The sequence below is a fragment of the Lygodium microphyllum genome, chromosome 21 (genome assembly GCF_053477565.2).
Source record: "Lygodium microphyllum isolate KBCC chromosome 21, Lygodium_microphyllum_v1.1.10, whole genome shotgun sequence".
NCBI lineage: Eukaryota > Viridiplantae > Streptophyta > Polypodiopsida > Schizaeales > Lygodiaceae > Lygodium > Lygodium microphyllum.
Genome location: NC_141155.1, coordinates 134193973 through 134214693, shown reverse-complemented (window position 1 = coordinate 134214693; position 20721 = coordinate 134193973). Strand labels below are relative to the sequence as shown.

Genomic DNA, 20721 nt, shown 5'->3' with positions numbered 1-20721 from the left:
TAGGTGACACCTAGTCCGTGTGCTCAATTTCATAGATGAATCCGGCCTCCAATAGCTTATGTATCTCTTCCTTGATGGCATGTGCATGGTTTGGATTCATCGAGTATAATCACTACTTAACTGGAATTGCATCAGGAGTCATAGGGATGTTATGAGTCACAACCCTCGAGTCTACTCCTTTTATCCAAGCAAACACATCTATGTATTCTCGTAGGAGAGAGATGAGATTAGCCTCCTCTTTTTCAATTAGGTCCTCAGTTATGAATACCGATCGAGGCTTCTCACCTATACTCACTAAGTTGGCTTCCTTAACCTTTGCGGGCCCTTCTACTGATTCACTTGCATGTCCTTGCCTCTTAACTCCTAGCAAGATCACCACCCTGTTGCCCCTTTTTAATTTCGTGAAGCACTTTGGTAGATCTTGGGCTACCTTTGCTCTTTAACCTCTTACCCCTTTGAGTACCTCCTCTTTTCCTCCTTCAATCGCATGCACCGTAGGTGGACCGGTAGGTCCCCTTTAGTGTGTTTGGTCTTAGGTAGTAGGGGTATCTCTAGATCACTCTTGGAGCTTACTTCTAATTTAGAGTTAAACTCATAACCTTTCTAGAGGAATGAGTTTTCCCTGGTGGTCATCGCAAGTCTGAGGCTGATTCAATTCTAAAGAGTGGTACAGTACTTGGTTGAACTAATCCAACTTGCTCATAGTCCATTACGCCTAGGTGGTCTAACCAAGTACAATCACATTCGTTCTGATGATTCCTCTTTCAACCCTAAATACATTGGCTTTCTGTGGCTTGGAGTCTACTCATATCTGTTCAACGTCCATATCATACTCTATTGTATTGGCGTCTTCTACACTTTTTGTGAGTAGTAGTCTTCGTACTCGTCATCCAAATCATCATATTCTAACTACTTCTCATCTCTTAGGCTTCTTCTCCCTGGCTTCTTTTCATCCGTGAGATTAGCATCCAATCATACAATAGTCAAGTTGTGCACCTTGGTCCATTGCCACTTTGGCTTGTCCATGAGGTCCTTGAGGGTTTTGAGATTGGCAATTGGGTTACTAGCAACCTCTCTGGTCAAGTATTCAAGAATCCCCTAGGGTCAAGTTTGTTAGATGGGACATGGAATGGGACAGGTGTTGGTTGATTGCCTTGGCCATCATGCAGAGTAGTATTGATAGTGGGATTCTACTCTTTGACAGTTGAGATGGTGTGAATTTTTGGGGCTCAACAGTTGCCTTGGCAGCATGTTTACAATCCTCCTCCTCGTGCGATAACAGAAAATCAATGGTAACTAGCACATGCATCCAATCTCGCTCGTCCTCGGGGCAAGGGATGTATTGTTAGTGACATGTAGGAATTGCTCACTTGTGAGTCTCTTTTCAATATAGTGGAGATGGCATCTAGGTTGATCGGTGAGGTTTTCTAGGTGTCCATCTCGACTCTTACAACTTCCGATCTGTTGCCTAAGAATATTGGACCATTTCCCTAGTCTTCCATCACTCGTGCATTTCACATCCGAGGTCGGGCCTAATAAGATGTCGTAGTTCACTCTTTTCATGACTATGAATTTCACTGAGAATTGGACTCCCGCTATCCTCAAGGGCCAGCCTTTTAGTACTCCAAATGGTCTAACCTTCATTTTGTTAGCCAGCATGATGTTAAACCTAGTTGTCTCCACGAGTGGGTTATCCCAAGCCTACAAGATTATATGGCTGAGCACATTGATTCTTGCTCTTGTATCTGGAATTCCCTTCCTTGTAGCATCTCCTACTGCATTGACAAGCAAGTATGTGTGCATCTCTATGAGTTTCCAAAAAGCATTCACATGTACAGACTTAGGCATTGAGTTCAAGGTTAAGCTCAATATATGTGTTATTTCATCGTGGTCAAGCAAGTCAATCGCTCCAAGCTCGTTAGGTCCTTCTACCCACTGCTTCAATGCTTGCCCTAGTGTTGGATTATGCATAAGAAACTCTCCCATAGGTAGAGCCATAGGGGCTGATACCAATGTTGTGAGAGAAGGTTTCCAACCGCTTGCTTTCCATTAGGCTCTACACTCTTTTGCCAGTGATCTTAGTCGGTGGTATGCCGTGACCTGTGGTGCCTAGGTTTTGTCCATGTGGTGCTACACATGGGGTGTGGATGCGTCCCTCAATCTTAACTATGTAGGAAAGACTGGTGTGCTCACATTAGATAGCTTATTGATCTCATCTTCCATGATGGGTTCAACACCTTTGAGGTGCTCTTGCTCTTCTCTCACCCACTCCTTTACCTTGTCCACTACTTCCAATTGACACCTTGGGTCAGGTTACTCCCTAATCTTTCCCTTTTTTACCATCTTAGGAGCCAATGTTTCTGCTTTTGCATCTGTGACTTGCTTGCCCTTGGGTAGCATGGTGGGACTATTTGTCTTAAGCATTACCTTCGTCTTAGCCCTCTTCTTCCTTTTCCTATGGCTCTTCTTCCCTATTGAAGCTACATCAAGATTTCTAGGTCCATGTAATGAGATACCACCCTGCTTCGTTTGTGCTCGGGCCATGATGTTTAATGGAATCGGCATGGCCTCACCATCGTGTCTCGACTTTGAACAAACCCAAGGGTACCAATGGCACGATTGTTGAACTAATGAAAGGTTTCTACCTATGACACTCGACATATAAGTATGTGATCCCACACCTCGGACATCTCAAGTTGTCTTTTCCTCAATCGTCTTGCTCCCTTTTAGGGCAACGAGGTGATATATGCCTTGGGTGATCACAAGTCCAACACACGATGGGTTCTTGGTGCTATCCTCCTAGACATGTATCTCTTCCCCTGCTTAATGCCATCACTAGCACTGATTTGAAATCCAGCATATGGGATTACCCTCTTCATCATACGAGATGTAAGGATTCATTTTGCTTTGTCCTCGTTCGGCTCCTCTACATAATGTATTGGAGCATCACTCAGTGGATGGGTCATGATGGGTCGAGATGATCTAGGTATCCCTATAGGATTAATGTCCATCCTAGGGATAGTTGGCTTTGAGTCGTTGGGTGTTGGGAGAGCTAATTGAGCTCCCCTTTCAAAGTTTGATGGCCTATTCCCTAGGTAGTACAGCTAACTGTACGGTTGTATAGGTACAGAAATAATCTTGGCAATCTGCAATGCATCACATCATATTCAAACTTATTGCAATTAGCGCATGGTTATGACCTAGAATCCAAGCACTCAACTGGGAGGTGATTTCCTCCACAATGCATGCATTGCACGTGAGGTCATGTGGGCCTTCTTATCATCTCTTGAAGCTTAGCCAACTATAGCTTCATATCTACCAACTCTTGGCTCTAGTCTCGACACCCTTTCCCTTGTCTTGTGTGTTCTGGCTAGATCTCTCACTAATGGTCGCAGCTCTCTCTGAGGATCTAGAGACAATGCCATCTTGGGTCATGGTTCTAGAGCTTCTCTCCTTAAGCAGGTCATCCACACATATGACTTCTTCAAAGACCCTAGCTAGCACAACCCTTTGTCGGTTTGAGTTGCTCACCAATGCCTTGTAGAGCTCCTCACTTTGGATTGTGTTTATAAATACACTACTCGTTCATTAGGTCATTGCACTGCTAGGATTCTCTTAAAAAGACTCCGCAAATGGGTGATATAATCTTGGATATCCTCCTTGTCCTTTCGACTGACATTCATCAACTTGACAATTAGATTATCAAAGTATCTCACTTTTTGGAGAACCTCTTGATGAAGAGACTCTTGAGCTTATTAAAATTATTCCATTCGATACTATCTAGTCTAGTAAACCACACCCACCCTTTATCTCCTATTATGAGTCTGAAAGCTTGTGCTTGTTGAGCAAGGTCTGTGAGGCCATTTTCCTCGTATACTTACTCAAACTACTCCACAAAGCTATATGGGTCATTGTCATACTAATACTTGTCGAGTTTCTTAGCAATCGCATGTATTTTGGTCTGGCTCTTAGAGTTTGGTGTGATTCCTAGTCTTGCTAGCAACGTAGTCACTAGGGTTGCCCCATTGCTTTTTTTAGCTGTGTTGTCTAAAAGTCACTTTGTGAGAAGCTCGCTTAGCATAAGATCGGTCTCTAGTACTCTCTCCCTCTCAGCATTTGATCCTGCCCTACCTCTGTTTGGCGAGAGCCAAGTCATGTAGACCTCATGCATTTTTATGTCTTGTCTCAATTTCTGAGCTCGATGCTCTTGGTTGTAGGTGGCGATGCTTTCGAGTGCTTTTCATGCCAACCTTCTCTCTTCCTCGAGATCATATATGATCTCCTCGACTGATTTACCATGATGCACCATTTTGGTTTACCATTTACTGAATGTCGACTAGGAATTCTCCCAAGTCGAGCTCGTTATCTATAAGAATGGTGCTAGCTCCTAACATGTTGGTGATTTCTTGAGCAACTAATGCATCGATTAGATCCATCACAACGGGTAAAGTTGCATCCCTAATCGTGTCAATTCTCTCTCCCTTCTCCATCTTGCTTGATAGTTTGTAGCCTCTTAAACCCCTCATTCTTTAGTCTTCCACTCCCATTCTTCTCTCTTTCCTCTCTCAATGCATTGAATCCCCTTTTTCTCCCTATTTTACCCTATTTATAGTAGTAAACCTACTATTTATTTCTCTATCTTCCTTGAGCTTTCTCTACCTAAATGCATCCAAGTCATAAACAAACACTTAAGCTAATCAACTACTTACCTAAACCTTAAAAACCAAAAAAATTACTTGCAAAAGAGATCAAATGCCCTTCGACTCACTTCCTAACTATCTCAAGTGCCGGTTTGAGGCAAGCCCTACTCCAATACTCAATTCAGAGCCTACAAGCACTCAAAGCTTGAATCCATTTCTCCCCAACAACAATAAAACCAAAATGTGGGAGCTCTCGTTTAACCACCAAGACCCACGGACTGCTTATTATTTCAAGTGTTTCAAGCCAAGTGCAATGGCTGTCTCTCGTGCGTACTCTCACACCTACGAGTGTAGTGAGCTTACCTTCATGCTTGATCGAGTTGCCTCCTCCCACAAGCTCTCCGGTAGCTCCATGATCCAAGGTGCAAGCTCAAGCAAGCTCAATCCTCAAGCTCCAAGCTCCATCGCCATGCGCGCAAGACAAGAGAACAGAAGAGAAGAAGAAGAAGAAGAGAGGAGAAGATGGAGAGATTCTCCACCACGGTCCCTCACCCTCACATACCCACTCCCTTACTCACTCACACTCCCTCTCTCAAGCACAAGTACAAGCAAGAAGAAGAAGAAGAAGAGAGCTAGTTTTGGCCACACATAACAATGAGCTTCTTCATTCACTTTTTACCTTTTTATACATGCCCTAACTTCACCCATACCCATCTGCATTTACAAAATGTACAAAAGGGAGCCTAGCGCTCTTTTACAAGGACTTAGGGTTCACTTTTATATTTAAAATGTGCCTTTTTCATGTTGCACTTATCTTAGCCTTTTGAGTTTGCTTCTTGCACTTTTGGCCCTTTTCCTCTTGTTTTTTTGTTGGGCCGCCTTTTTCCACTCTGTCTTGCATCTTTTTACTTTTATTCGATTTCTTTACACCAAGGCTAACATTGAGATTCAAGTTGGTGCTTACGATTCATGGAAAAAGATATGTGATCTTTATGACAAGTAGAGTTCTACCTTATAGTTGTTTTGGTTGAAAAATCTTGTGGACCTTCGTATGAAGGAGGGCACTTCTATATCCACTCATTTGAATGAGTTTCGCTCCATTTTCAGCCAGGTTATCTTGTAGGGCATTCTATTTGAGGATAACATAAAGTCTTTGTTCTTGCTTGTCACACTACTTGAGACTTGGGATACATTTTGTATTGCTATCAATGCTAATTCTTGATAAGGTGGCTTTAACTTCTCTGATGTATAAAGTGCATCACTTACAAAAAAGTGAACATAAAGAACATTGATGCATCTTGTGCTTCTCATGTACTTACAGTTAGATGTAGACATAAGTCCCATTGTCCTAATTCCTCTCTCGCTTGTCATTATTGTGGCAGAAGAGTTACATAAGGTCATAGTGCCATAAGATGTGCAATGATAGGGTGCAAAAATTTTTAAAAAGAGAAAGTGTAAGATATTGCCAAGTCTTCTAATGATTGCAGCATTGTTCCCAAGTCCAGTGTTAAGATAAAAGAGATAAATCCCTTAAGGTATAGCTTAGATGAATCGTTTCATTTTAATCTACATTGTTCATTAATTTTATATCTATTGACTATTGAAAATTATACTATTTGTGCCTAATTTATGCAAATTAACATATTTTAAAGGGATTAATTAATGAAGCTAAATTCTATATGACTAATTAAATTGTATTAGATTAATTAGACAACTAAAAAATTCTTTGAGAAAATCAAGTGGTTGGATCTCTAATGGGTCTTTCCAATGGGAAGGTGGTCTCAATTAGCCAAGAGACTTCCATTATAACTCAAACATTGGATTAAGCAAGTATAATAATGTATGTGACATTATTGGCATAGATGATGCAAGATTTTAGTTTGGTACTGGTGCTCCATTTGTGTTGCATGATATATGTCATATCCTGATTTTGATTAAAAGCCTTATCTCAACCGGATAGTTGGATGATGACCAAGTATCATGTATCTCTTAAGCAAGTATAATTATGTGTAGCATTATTGGCATAGATGATGCAAGATTGTAGTTTGGTACTAGTGCTCCATTTTTGTTGCATGATATATGTCATATCCCAACTTTGACTAAAAGCCTTATCTCAATTAGATAGTTGGATAATGACCAAGTATCATGTATCTCTTGATGACTTTTCTTGAAAGATTATATGTGGCAACCTCATTTTGCTAGAGTACAATGTATTGTGTCATTTCACATAATATTTGGGCTCATTCCATAAAGTAGAAGTCATAGGTGTTATCCACTTTTCAATGGGGATAGACTGAAATGTATATGGCTTGACAATAGGGGTGAGTATATCTTTAAGGCATTTGAGCAGTTTTATGATGAGAGGGGTATTAAGCATCAATTGAGTGTCCCTTACATCTCACCCTAGAATGGTATTATAAAGCATACAAATAGGACCATTCAAAAAAGAATCCATTGTATGCTTAGTTGGGTAAGCTTACCACAACATTTTTGGGTTGAGGTAGTTACTACTATCATTCATTTGATTAATAGATCGCCATGTACTACTTACGGTCTGGAAAACCTCCCTCGTATGCATACTTGTGAGTCTTTGGGTGTAAGGCTTTCTATTGTGTTTCCAAAGACAAACACAACATTTTTAGGCTAAGGTAGTTACTACTATCATTCATTTGATTAATAGATCGCCATGTACTACTTACGGCCTAGAAAACCTCCCTCGTATGCATACTTGCGAGTCTTTGGGAGTAAGGCTCTCTATTGTGTTTCCAAAGACAAACACAAAAAGTTGGATTCGAAGTCCCAAATGGTAAAAATGTATATAGTTGTATCATGTGTGCATGTATATGTGTCTATTAATTCTAAATATGAATGAGCTTAGGTGTAAACTATGGTTAACATGAAGATATTTGTATTTATGTTAGATTTTACCAAATGCAATTCACGTTAAGGAATTTAATTTAGGGTTTTAGGGCAATGCTTAATTTGTCACACTATTATGTCCAAATGGTAGTTTTAAGTAGGGACCCACATGGAGTTATGTAAGATGGATGAAGCATACATGGTAGTGCCTCGCCGGTAGTGTGATACGCAAAATTGCCAAGGTGGAGATTATTTTCTAAGGATTGGGAGCACCGATAGCGTAATAGCCTCCTTCTCCTTTTCCTCTTCCTATCATACTTGTTGCTAGAACCAGCTTCTTCAACTTTGTTGCTAAAGAGGAGGAGGAGGAAGAGTTGCTAAGGAGGAGGAGGAGGAGGATGCCCTCCTCATTAAAGGAGGAAGAAATAGTGACATTGTTGTCTATACTTGGACGATCCCATTTGCCTAGGATTTCCTATTTGTTATGTTATACAACATGATTATTTGATATGTGAGGTGAGGTGGATATCTATGAGGCTCTCGAATGTGGTATTGTTCTCTCAAAAGTATAAGCTCATGTCACTGTTGAGAGCATAAAAGTCTCCACATTCTCCCAACAATGCTAGCCCAACAATAGCTCTTATAGTTGCTATTGCTGAGAGCAATGATTAGGATAGGGAGGATACCACATAATGCCAAAAGTGAAGCTACCGAATCCTTGAGATTTGAGAAGCACAAGGGTTGAGAGAGACATGAGTGAGTGTAGCTACTTTTGAGACACTTATTGTGTGAATTGTGACCCACAAGGATATCATGCATCTTTAGGTGCCATCACGAAGAGGGTGGGGGGGGCGGGTTGTTTTCCCTTGTCTTTTATCTATGGCTTCATATATCCCAATTTGTAGCAAAGAAGGAACAAAAAGAAAGAAAAGTATCCTTTGGGCAACTCGCTGTTGGAAGACCACTTTTGTACTCACACTAGAGGAGGAATGCACTGCATGGGGCTAATTTATTTCCTCACTCTCCTCCATTGATCACATGTAATCATTACTACTTTGTTGCCACATCTACCTTCATAACTCTTCTCGTGTTTCCCCCATATTTCCACCCCTCCTTATGTAGGTGAATCCACCCCCCTACCTACATGGCAAAGGGGCTAGGTAGCTTGCAACAATTATCTATGTGGTTTATGAGAGCTAATGTTGTAGTGCCTATATTTGTCCTATCAATCCTTCATCTTGAGTCAACATAGCCATGATACTACAATAGAGGCCATCCTTCTAGACCATGCCTTGAATTCATTATGCAATAAATGCTCAAGATTGACTTTCTTGAGGTCATGCGCATCACCCTCATGCACTTCATTTTCTATTCCCTATGCTCATTTACCCCCTCTTGCCTAGCTATAACTTCAACCCATAATTACCATATGACCTTTCTTGCCATAATGAGAGTGGTCTACCCCTACCCATTCTCTTGCTCTAGCTCTTCAATGATTAGACAATACAAAAAGTAGGTAGACATACATGGAAGCATGAGAATTTGTGTTTATTGTTGATGAGTACACACACACACACACACAAAAGGTAGCCCAATATGTTCTTTTTTCTAGAAATTATTGAGCCTTAAGAGGTCTATAGTAAGGTCTATGACTACCATGTAGGATTGGCAAAATACATGGTATTTCTTTCAATTCTAATGTAGTATAGATATGAGCTAATGATGATACACCACTGTTTATTGATGGTGGGCCTCCTTGCCACAAATCCAAGTAGGGTGATATGTAAGTTGAGTTGCTTTAATCACCACCACAAGCTAATGCATCTCAAGAACTCTAATGGATCTATCAAACCTACATAAAGAAGCTTATTTGTATGTTTTAGCATGTGGCTACTCCCTATACAAAGGCTACCATTCCTTGCATTTTTTCCATCAATAGCTCCTTATGGTAATTTAATATTCTCATGGCCTTCAAAGACATATATATCAACTTTTTCATACTCCTCATCACTAAGAGGAGATCTCATAGAAACATCAAATTTCTTCTTATGACAATTCTTCAAAGAGTTATCACTTTATTTTTCCAATATTAAAAGATCAAGTATTTCTCAACCATGGCTTCCCTAAGATGAGAAGGGAAATACTATATAAACTTCAAATCATCTTACCTTTAGACCTCTTATAGTATCCAAACACTTGAATGTAGCATTGTTGGTAAGCATGATTTTCGATCTTGAAAGATTTGACAATATGGAGTCTCATCTAATCCATAGATTAGGTGCTGGTGTGCACCCATATTCCACCAAGAATAATGCCTCACAATATTAGACTTCTTTTTCATGCATGCACAACTAGGCAAGTGTCACTATAAACTCGTGTCACAAATATTTTCATGACAATTGTAACACTAATGCAAAACATCCCCTATGATACATATATCTACCTTTTCCTTGGTTCCAATCATCTCAGGTGTTAAGCTTTCTAATCAAGTAATGTGGTCATCCTCCTTGATCTCAACTTTGAAAACTAATTGATCAAATACACCAGCATATCACTTACTCTTTATGATAAAGAATATTCATAAAATCCTTCATAGGATGATTGCCTACTTGAACATCATTCTTATTATTTCCATTGTGAAAAGAAATATTCTATTCAATCACTTGGATTTTTGCATTGTATATTCTTTAATTTGAGTCTGTCAATTTACTTATCCTTGTTTGGTTCATAGTCATAAAGGGATTGTTACAAAATATTTGTCACACATATATGCATAGAAAGATTAATTCAAACAAACAATCACAAACACACTCAACAACACTTGCAAACAAAAGTTATTCTCACATGCATGCCTCCAAAGATAAATTGAAACACATTGTGCTCACAAAAACTCTATAATTCGTGCATTTTCTCCAACCACAACATACACACACAAAAACCTACGCACAAGAATATTCAAATGTGAGTACACATGCACATGCACATTATGAATTTACACAATCACATTCAAAACGCATGTGTGTGTATATAAACATGCATATGACATTGATCAAACAGTAACTTGCACCTATATTCAAAGAAGAGTACGTCAAGTACCTAGTGAGAAGCATGATAAGCCAAGAATCTACAACTATCATAATAGAAATGTTGTGCAAGAATGGAAATTCTGATCCATTAAGCATGCTATTTAATGATAAGTTTCTTTTTCCCCTAGGAAATCCAATGTTACCTTTTTGGAACATAGAGGCATGGATACTAGATTTATGGTTGCAAGAATACACACACCTAGCTTGAAAAAGAAAAGGCTTGAGAGAGCATAATATAAAATTTATTAAGTGATATCAATAAACAAGATTTACAAGACTAAATATGCTATCCTTGAGAGAGAGAGAGAGAGAGAGAGAGAGAGAGAGAGAGAGAGAGAGAGAGAGAGAGAGAGAGAGAGAGAGTGTGTGTGTGTGTGTGTGTGTGTAAGGCCAAGGAAAAAATCTTGTAGAGAGAAAAATTTCCCGACAATTGTAAGTGTGGACACACATATCAGTCTCAAAATGTGGTAATGAATTCATGGGGTGAAAAAAAGCTAACACTTATGTATAGGAAAGTGCCAAGCGGTATAGTAGGATCAATCCATAAAGAGAATAAACTTAAAGCTTTATGAGCAACTTCAAACTTCTCATGAGATAATCTTTGTAAAAAAATATAGTCATAGTTGCCATGGGTCCACCACGCACTCCGAAAGAAGTTCATAGCTTTCTGTCTTTGGTTGGTTATTACCGTAGATTCATAAACGCATTGGCAGAAAGAACGTTGCCGCTTACAAAGCTATTGTCCTTTAGCTGTTTGTTTGTATGGAGTAACCCCTGTAAGGTAGCTTTCGAGGATGTGAAGCAGGAGCTAGTAAAAGCTCCCATTTTAAAAGCACCTAAAAGAGGCGAGGTGTTCTGTATATTTTCAGTAGCCACCATGCATAGTATCAGCTGCTGCTGTTTAGCCCAAATCTGGGAGGAAAAGTGGTATCATCCGATAGCCTTTGCTAGTCAGAAATTGGGCATTTCAGAGATCAATTATACCTACATGGAGAAGTTGTGTCTTGCGATGGTCTTTGGGACCAAGAAATTTAGGCACTATATCCTCTATGAGAAAGTTGTGCTTTATAAGAAGGCGGAGGAGCTTCAATTATTGATGAATAAGCTGCAGTGACCTAATCATCTAGGAAGTGGTTAATCACTTTGCAGGAGTTTGATTATGAGATCAGGAGTAAGTCACCAAGGTTGCAAGGCATCGTGGAATGTCGCATCGCTCTAAACCCACGGAAGTGTGTTTTTGGTATACCTTATGGGCTCTTGCTGGGCCATGTGGTCAGTTCAGTAGGGATTGCAACTGATCCTGAGAAGGTCAATGCAAGGTTGCCTTGTGTTAACACTAAGTCTAAGTTTATATCTCATGTAGAAAGTCTCTCCTTGACATAATGATAATGCACATCTATATAAGATACTCAATTTTTTGTAGATGCCAATGCACTCTTACAATCAGAGAATATACTGGTGATAAATGACTGTCCAATATTCAAATCAACTAAAAGACATCCAAGCCAAACGCATTTAACCGTAGCTATGAAAGCTACCATATGCTTAGCTTTACAACTAGAAGTGGGCACACTGGACTACTTTTTGATCCACCATGATATGCATGAACTATCAAGTATAAAGCAAAAACTACTTGTGATTCACAAGTATCATAATAACTAGCTCAATCAAAATTCAAAAAAGCATATAAATTTAACAATAATGATCTCCCTTGAGATAAAATAGCCTAAGCTATTGAGTACCACCACTCAAGTAGAAAAATATACACTTCATTGCTATATCAATTAGTTATTGAGCTATGCACAAACTCGCTCAACTATGAGATTGTAAATTGAGTGTCGGGCCTCATAATGCATATACAAATTAAGCATCTAATGTCTTACTAATAAAGAAAGACATCGAAGAGTCTTTGATACCATTAAGGCTCAACTTTAAACTATCTCCAAAGGAGTAACAATAGGCTTGAAATCCTCAAGACCAAATATGTGCAATAATATCACAACATACTTTGTTAACACAATACAATGTCTCGTGAGGACCAATCAGCAACATGATACCAATCTAGCCCAAATTAATTATAAACACATTATCCTTCTATCTAATAAGATACTCTCAGTTGGACTATTATGAAAAACATGCGCAATCAAGTATGCATATTTTTGTTCATACTAAGCTCAAGATGATTACTTCAAACCATTTAACACCTTTTTCGAGTTGCATACTTTGTTTTTCTATCCCTTGTGAAAAAAACTACGAGGCTGAAAAATATATATAACCTTGTGTAAATCACCATACAAAAATTCAAAATTAATATCCATCTTGTGTACACTCCAATCATTATGAGTTGCCAATGCATAAAGACTTCGAGCTCTTGTCCTACAACAAGTTGAACCAAAGATCCCATCAAAATCAATACCCTTTTGTTGAGCGTAACCTTTGCCACAAGTCTAGTCTTATAGTAATCAATATTACCATCTAGGTTATGCTTTAACTTGTAAGTCCACTTAGTATCAATGGCCCATGTAAAAACTAATAGATTCTTCTTAATCTCAAGGGCATACAAAGCATCTGTAAGTGTAAAGGTACTATCATTAGCATTGGTCATCAACACAATTTTACTAACTCATTTAACAAGATTAAAAAAGTCATTAACACATTTGATTTTACTCTCCTTAGGGATAGATTGAAGAGAAGTAAACATATTTCATTCAAAAAAAATATGCTTAGTAGTACCACTATCAAAGTATTATATATCTATATTAAAACAAAGATACAAGAATCATGTAAAAAAGATCCATAACTACATTGCATACTAAATGCCCATTGTGTATCATACATAACACTTACTGATCTAGATTTAAGAGAGAGATTTGCAACAACTATATTAACCTCTTTCTTTTTAGGCTCTTTTGCAACTATCATGGGGGTAGTCCTTAATAACATCATCTTTTGTTTTACAATATGTGCAATAGATTTTACCATCTTTTTTTTTCATTTTTATAAGCCTTCTTTATTTGAATAAAATTTACAAATTTCTCATAGTAAAAAAGGTAGCTTTTTCTTCTCTTTTAACTAGCCACAAAAGCAATATACATAATAGACTTGCTTTGCCTTTTTTATATGAACAACATTTGGAGATTTCTACATAGTAGAAAATGTAGCTTTTTCTTTATTTTTTTGACTAGCCACAAAAGTAACACATAATATACGTAATTTACCAAGATTATTCTTCTTGTAGTAAAACAAAAACCAACTTATCAAATAGTAAAGAATTTGAATTGCATTTTATAATCAAACATGAATATTTACAAAACTTTGATAAGAATCATAAAGACCATTAGAATAGTTTGCACAAGTAAACTGTTTTTTGGCAAAATCTCACATGCAACAATCAACTACTCCTTTTATCTTTGATATTTATTGATAAAATGTCCATAGATTCACCTTCATCCACATGTTTTCTCTCTAATGACTTATGTGAGTAAGCAACACAAGTCTCATTTTTTCCTTATTACAAATATATGAGAATATTCGAAGTATATCAACTATCTTACATGAGCAAATGTATGGGATCATAACACATTTAAGAAGATAATACAATCAAGACATGAGTCTCTACATCTCTATGATCCCCACGAATCTGCTTACAAGTAGGTGATGATGTACTCTAGTATTACCTGGTGTGAAACTAGAATTTACAACATTCTTAAAAGCACATGCTACACTTACAACTTTCAAGACACCAACAGGATGTACTTCAATTCCATGCACACTATTTCAAATCTCTATTGCCATCAATACATAACATATCGTAGCCAATATACAAAGCACATCATTGTTGCTAATGGTGGCCGTTGATTGTACTTGATGCAAAAGCCACCTATATTTAAGAAAATATATATATAATCAACCTCTATTATTTGGTCCAACACAAAGTAGATTGTAAGGGCTCTTACCTTCATAAATAGTCATCGTCATAAATTTTACACAAAAGGATGAAATAGCATGTATAGCACTAGTGATAGTGTACATGGAACTTGAATTGAACATGAATTAGAAATCTAACGATGCCAAGCCCTATGGGCTACCCCCAATATTTACAAACATGTGTGAGTAGGTGGGTATCTGGATGCAAGCACACATGCTTTCATATTAAGGAAGTGATTTTTTCTTTTTTCAAGATAACGTTTAATGCCCTACCTTTGTAATGTATTATCAATTTAACCTTCGTGTCTTGCCAAAATAATTCAAGATTGAATATAAATGTAAGGCCTTGTTAATGCACATACTTCAAGGCAATTGCTAAATCCAAAACCTAAGAAGAAACTCTCTTCATTTTATCCAACTAGGGTTGGATCAAAATGAATTAGAAATCCTTCTATTCCTCTATCCCTATACATACCCTAAGTGATGGAAAAACTTGAATGAGATTCTTATTCTACATATGAAAATCCTAGGGCATAACATTTCTTAAGATCACTTCAAGTCAAAATCATGAAAACCCATCTTTATGAAGACAAAATCTACCAAGAATACCAACTTTAAAATAATCAAATGAAGAGTTGAGTTGCACCTTCTATCTATCATACAAATCAAAAACTAGTAGCATATTATGTGTTATAGTATTATTAAATGTGAATGGTGCCCTTGTGCATTGGTTTGAAGTTGAGAAACTTCATGGTTAGTAAGCAAAAGGTTTTCTATGCCGATACATTACAACAAAATGCATAAGAACCCCATACTTGGGCCTCATCAGATTATTCATTTTTGTTGTGCATGGACCACATTTTGGTTGACATGAATGGACAAGAAAATCATTTTCAAAGTCCATTTTTCTCATACAAAGTTCTTTTAGGTTATAGATTCATTGAGAAAACTTTCCATGTAGAGAGATTTGATAAAATGTGATCTTCATAGAAGAGAATGATTATCTTTTTAAAAAGCCCAAAAGACAAACTACCTATTGATGTAAGAGAATATAAGTATAGAAGCCAAAAATACAAAGGATTATTTTCTTTGATATGAAACTTTATCGAAAGGCTTCCATCATTAAAAAACAAAGTATTATGTATTAATGTTGTAACTTTCTATCTTGAAGTACCTTTCTTAATTATGTTTATTGTTTGACATTTAAAGTCCAAATATTTTGCATGCATTTACAATTATAGAATGGGTATTACTCCTCAGCTTTGTTATCCTAACACGTGAAATCTCATCCTTAAGGATTTGCTTGAATACATGATGACACTAACAACATTACTTGATCAAATGTACATTTGGCAATTGTATGGAGTTAGAATATTTTCAACATTTGATGTGCTAGTACCAATGGTTTGACATAGTCGACATTACTAAATAAGTTGCATCATTTCATGTCACATGCACTTAGACTTCATGTAAGTGTTATGTTTCATATCAATTCAATTGTGTTTTAACATATATTTGACTGTACAGTATGCTTCTCTATCACTTCACTCTTTTAGAATCCTTGATCATGGTAAATTACTCTAGTTCTTCTAAATATGGCTTGAGCATTAACTGTTTCTAGTTATGTATTGGCCTTCTAATTTCACACTGTAGTTCAACCCCTTAGCAATTGTAGCTAAACTGACATTGGCAATTTGATAACAAACAAGTTTGTATTCATACCAAAAAATCTATACACTTCTACTTCCCAAGCATGCCAAGGCCAATTTAGAGCACAACAAACTTTTATGACTCTGTGTTCCTATGAATATGAGTCAATTTTGAGGTGCGCCCTCTTTGCAAACCCATCTTTCACATCACTCTCGATGCTAAGTGCTCCTTGCTGTGCTCCCTCACAAGATATCGCTCCCCTAAGCCCAACAAGTCGAAATTTGTTTTTTCTTCTTTCTTGACTATAGTGCCAAAATGTGCAAAATTTTTGAAGGAAGGGCAAAGGTAACCATGCACATGACCTTCAAGTGTTTTGATGATATTGCCCCATCGAAAAAGTAAATACCACATTCAAAGACCGTGTTTGCCAATGAATTTACAGCCCATTAACTAAAAAACTCTATTTTTGAAGATTCTGTTGTTCCTTAGTTCCCAAAGACTATGCAGGTTTGTCAGCCTGTTAAGCCTAGCCCCAGTAGTTTGCCCTCCTTATATGCGTAACATTAAGCACTGTTTCTCTTTGAAAAGTGTGACATGCACAAAATGCATTAAGCCAGTATCAGTTAAGATGGGGTGAAGCAGGCCTGTCTAGTATCCTCACTCTCTTTGGTTTATGGACTGATGGGATAAAGTTACTAAAAATAAACGATTAGGCTCACCTGGTAGAGGTTGAAAGCTTATAGTGAACCAGGGGCCCACTTTCAGTGGTCCATACTTGACCATTGACTCTCGAGCATATGCTTGAGTAGACTCAGTCCAGGTTATGCACCCTTGCACTTATAGAAAGATACAAATTTGCAGGACCCTAGTTGACCCTATAGTACACTAAACACAACTGCATTTACTTACAAGTTACAATGTTTTCAAGACAAATCTTCAGTGGTCCACCAACTGATACTGTTCGAGCTCCCATGATAGTGGAGGCCCGTTTCCTAGAGAATCATATACATGGGTTCAATACAAAGCATGCATATTTCAAAGCTCCTGAGGCTTGTCCTTAGCAGCCTAAAGGCCCTCGTATGATTCCCATGGGCTACAAATGGTGGACTGATTGATATATACCACTGCCTTAAGACTTGAGAGCTGCATTCCTAACTCATGGAAGCCGGCAAGAGATACGAAGAATCTGGCATGTCTAGTTGGTTCTTGGTGCGCTTGTGCACCTGGAGCGAGGTTAAAGAAACCGAGACAGGGATGCAGATATGAGGCAAGGCCGGTGCGAGAGGTCTCAAGCAAACGCCCCAACCTGCCCAAGTGGAGGCCAGGCGAGTGGTCATGTGTTCCACTATAAAAAGCACTTATCCCCTCCATTGCGTGAGGGACCCCTCTTTGCATATCGTGCCTGTGCTACCTGGATACAAGACCCTAAAGATTGACTTCATATAAAGATTGGGGTATCTTGGCACTCAATACAGGGATTCTCATTTGATCAGCCTATCCAGTCAGATTGAAACCATGGAGAGTTGAAAGGATGACACAAAACAATGTAGACGAATTACTGTGAAAGACACCATTTTACTCGTAATGTCCAGCCTCCTTCAGAGTTCTCTTTACCTCTAAAAGGCTTTAGCTTCACAATAAGGAGACACTCCTTGTAAACTCTATACCACAACACCCACCACCCCATCCCCCATCCCACTTCACTCCCATTGGCTCAAACACATCAGACAAGGAAGCACCCTGTTTGACAACTCGATGTGATCTTATCTATCAACAAGGCCTTTCTCACATCTTTGTGGACTGCAACAATGAAAGAGTATGCATGTGCCTGAACAAAAGATAGCATCCTTGGCAACAATAATATGTGATGTACATGGTAGAAGCTCATATATCTGGAGGATGTCCATCCGGCACTCCCCCATCTCCCTCCCTATTAGACCTCACCATCCCAAGACAAGCAGGAAAAGATCGCATCCTTGGCAACAATAATATGTGAAATACAAGGTAGAATCTGTACAGCTGGAGAATGCCCATCCAGCAAGCCCCCTCCCCTCCTATTAGACCTCACCATCCCACAACAAGCAGGACATGCACATTAACTCAAGACAATATGGTCATACCCAAACAAAAAACCACATTGTTGGTAAACATCAGTACATGAAGTAGATGGTAGAAGCTCATATAGCTGGAGAGCCATACTGCCCCTTGCATCAGATCTCACCATGCCCAAGACCATCAGAACATTCACTGAACTAAATGTACAACGGATAATAAAGAGATTACCAAACACACATCCAACAGACTAGACAGACATTTCAGGCAACCTTAACTTTGCAATGCTTGATATTCAATGCCCCACCCCTTGTACGTCCATAGCCACAACCAGAAGAATGCAGTCTTACTCTTTTCACGAAATCGGTTCAGTGGCTTAGTTTTGATTAGTGTACTTTCATGACCAACATCATTTTTAGCCTCGCAGACCCTGTAGTATTTAAGGATTTGCTTCTAATACCACTGTAAACATTCCATAATTTCATGACTGACCTCATAGCCCAATAGTATTCAAAGTACTGAAAATATACTCACTTCAAAAAAGACTTCTATATAGTAGGAACTTACCAAAATGTAGTTGTACAATGAGGGGGAGCTTTTGTTTGATTCCCCATTTGAAATGTGAAGATATGATGCTCACAATAAGCATGTGGACCCCAGTTATACAACTTCCATTTGGATTGGTTTTACCTTGGCACCTTTTTGTGGTGAAAGAGACTTGGATGGACTGCCAACCTCCTTAAATGCAGCAGGACATACCTTGTTGACAAGACAATCACCACAACGAGGACGCAATGGTGTGCATATTGTTTGCCCAAATCCAACCTGTACCAAAAATCTCTCTCTCTCTCTCTCTCTCTCTCTCTCTCTCTCTCTCTCTCTCTCTCTCTGTGCTGTCCAAAAACACACACAATATGTGCACACGTGCACCTTTATTTTTCAGTGAAACCATTGTTAAGCCTCAAGAAATTGCAACTTAATTAATCGAATTTTCATTGGCTCCTAAAACAGTCTCAAAAATCATTAAACTACTTAACATGAGAATCTAGAACATTTGGTAGGACAACTAACTCAGAACTTGGAAGGTTGCTCCTAAAACAGTCTCAAAAATCATTATTGTGCACCGCCACTTTCATCACTCACTCACTGGTCAATGCTACCTCTCCTCCATCACCCTGCTACCTCAAAAGCTGTTGCCATCATTCCTCTCCTCTCTTATCATCATCATGCTCATCTTTATCATTCCCTGCAGCTAGAAGGCTGCCACCCTGCTTTCCTGTATATACAGGAGCTGTCTGTCCTTCCAGGCCATACTCATTGCTGTATCTTTATTCCAGCATCATCCCCCTTGCTACATTTTGATTACCGGCGGTTTCTATCACATCCAAGAACTCTCACCTGCCTGTTTCAGCCTCCATTCATGCTGTGTTTTCACTCCCAGCCTCCCACACATGCAGCTTTGTGATTCCATCCTCCACTCCCTGCTGTAGAGGCTATCCCCAGGCTGCACACATGTGTTTGTCATCTCAGCATTCCTACTCTCTTGTATTTGACATTCCAGCCTGGTGCCCTGCTGTTGTCAGCCCTCTTGGTCATCATCTTCATCCTCGTCCTCTCCAGACCTGCTGTGTGGGACAGTCCATTTCGTCTATGCTGCTGCCAGTGGTCTACATCACATTTCTGCATAAGATCAGTGCTTTGCTGCACTCAAGATCCCTTCCTGGAAGATGACACTCCCTTGGCCATATCCCACGAGAGACAATGGCTGTTAAATAGCTTCCACTCCTTCAGCACTTTGTTGTGTCTCTACCTCACTTATTCATCATTCATTCTCCATTCATCTTCTTCCTCATCTGTGTTTTGTTTGAGTTGATGCATTAGTGGTGTTTGTACACTTTCTGTGTTTTTGCTATAAACCTTAGTGTATCCTCACATGGTATCAGAACCGGTGCTCTTCTAAAAGAGTAACCTCTGTGACTATCGTTAGAGCTAGATTTGCATGCCCGACTTGTACTAACCTATTGTTATCTGTCAGTCACCTTTGTCCTACTGTCCCACCAGGCTTCTTCTTTGGAGGCCCTAAGGTGGCACTCTTCCTTTGAAATGGAGGACAATGTTTTGCTGTCTTCTTCCGCTTCTTCTTCTCCAAGTCTACCAGATTTTGCATAGATAACAAATGTGAGTATCTTGAATACATGCAAAGAAAGTGGCCTGACTATCCTCCTCAACATAGTTCCTCCATCTACCTTCGCACATGCTACCATCGACTTTCCGGACAAAAGCTGAAGGGATGCGCATATTAGTCATGGCACCCAGTTGGTGAGTTGGCCACCTCTCAACTAGGGGAAGACAACCCACTTTCGAGATGACTGGCAATCCAATGCCCACAACTTAGCCAAGCTTGGCGGTCGGTTCATGTAACCCTTCGTAATGTATGAGCCAAAACCCTTTCTTTGCTGCTGCTCGTATTATGCACGAACCAATTGTAAGTTACTGCTAGGACCCAA

At 38.9% G+C, this 20721-nt stretch overlaps 1 protein-coding gene across 1 annotated transcript in view; it reads right to left on the bottom strand.

The window, feature by feature from the left end:
* Positions 1 to 18724: 18724 nt before the first annotated feature.
* The window catches only part of LOC148018591 (endonuclease III homolog 1, chloroplastic-like), a 52766-nt gene continuing 50769 nt past the window's right edge, over positions 18725 to 20721 (bottom strand). The window contains exon 9 of the mRNA XM_087661247.1: positions 18725 to 19039. Coding sequence (XP_087517373.1) covers positions 18875 to 19039 — 165 coding nt within the window. The 3' untranslated portion in view covers positions 18725 to 18874. The remainder of the gene's footprint in view (positions 19040 to 20721) is intronic.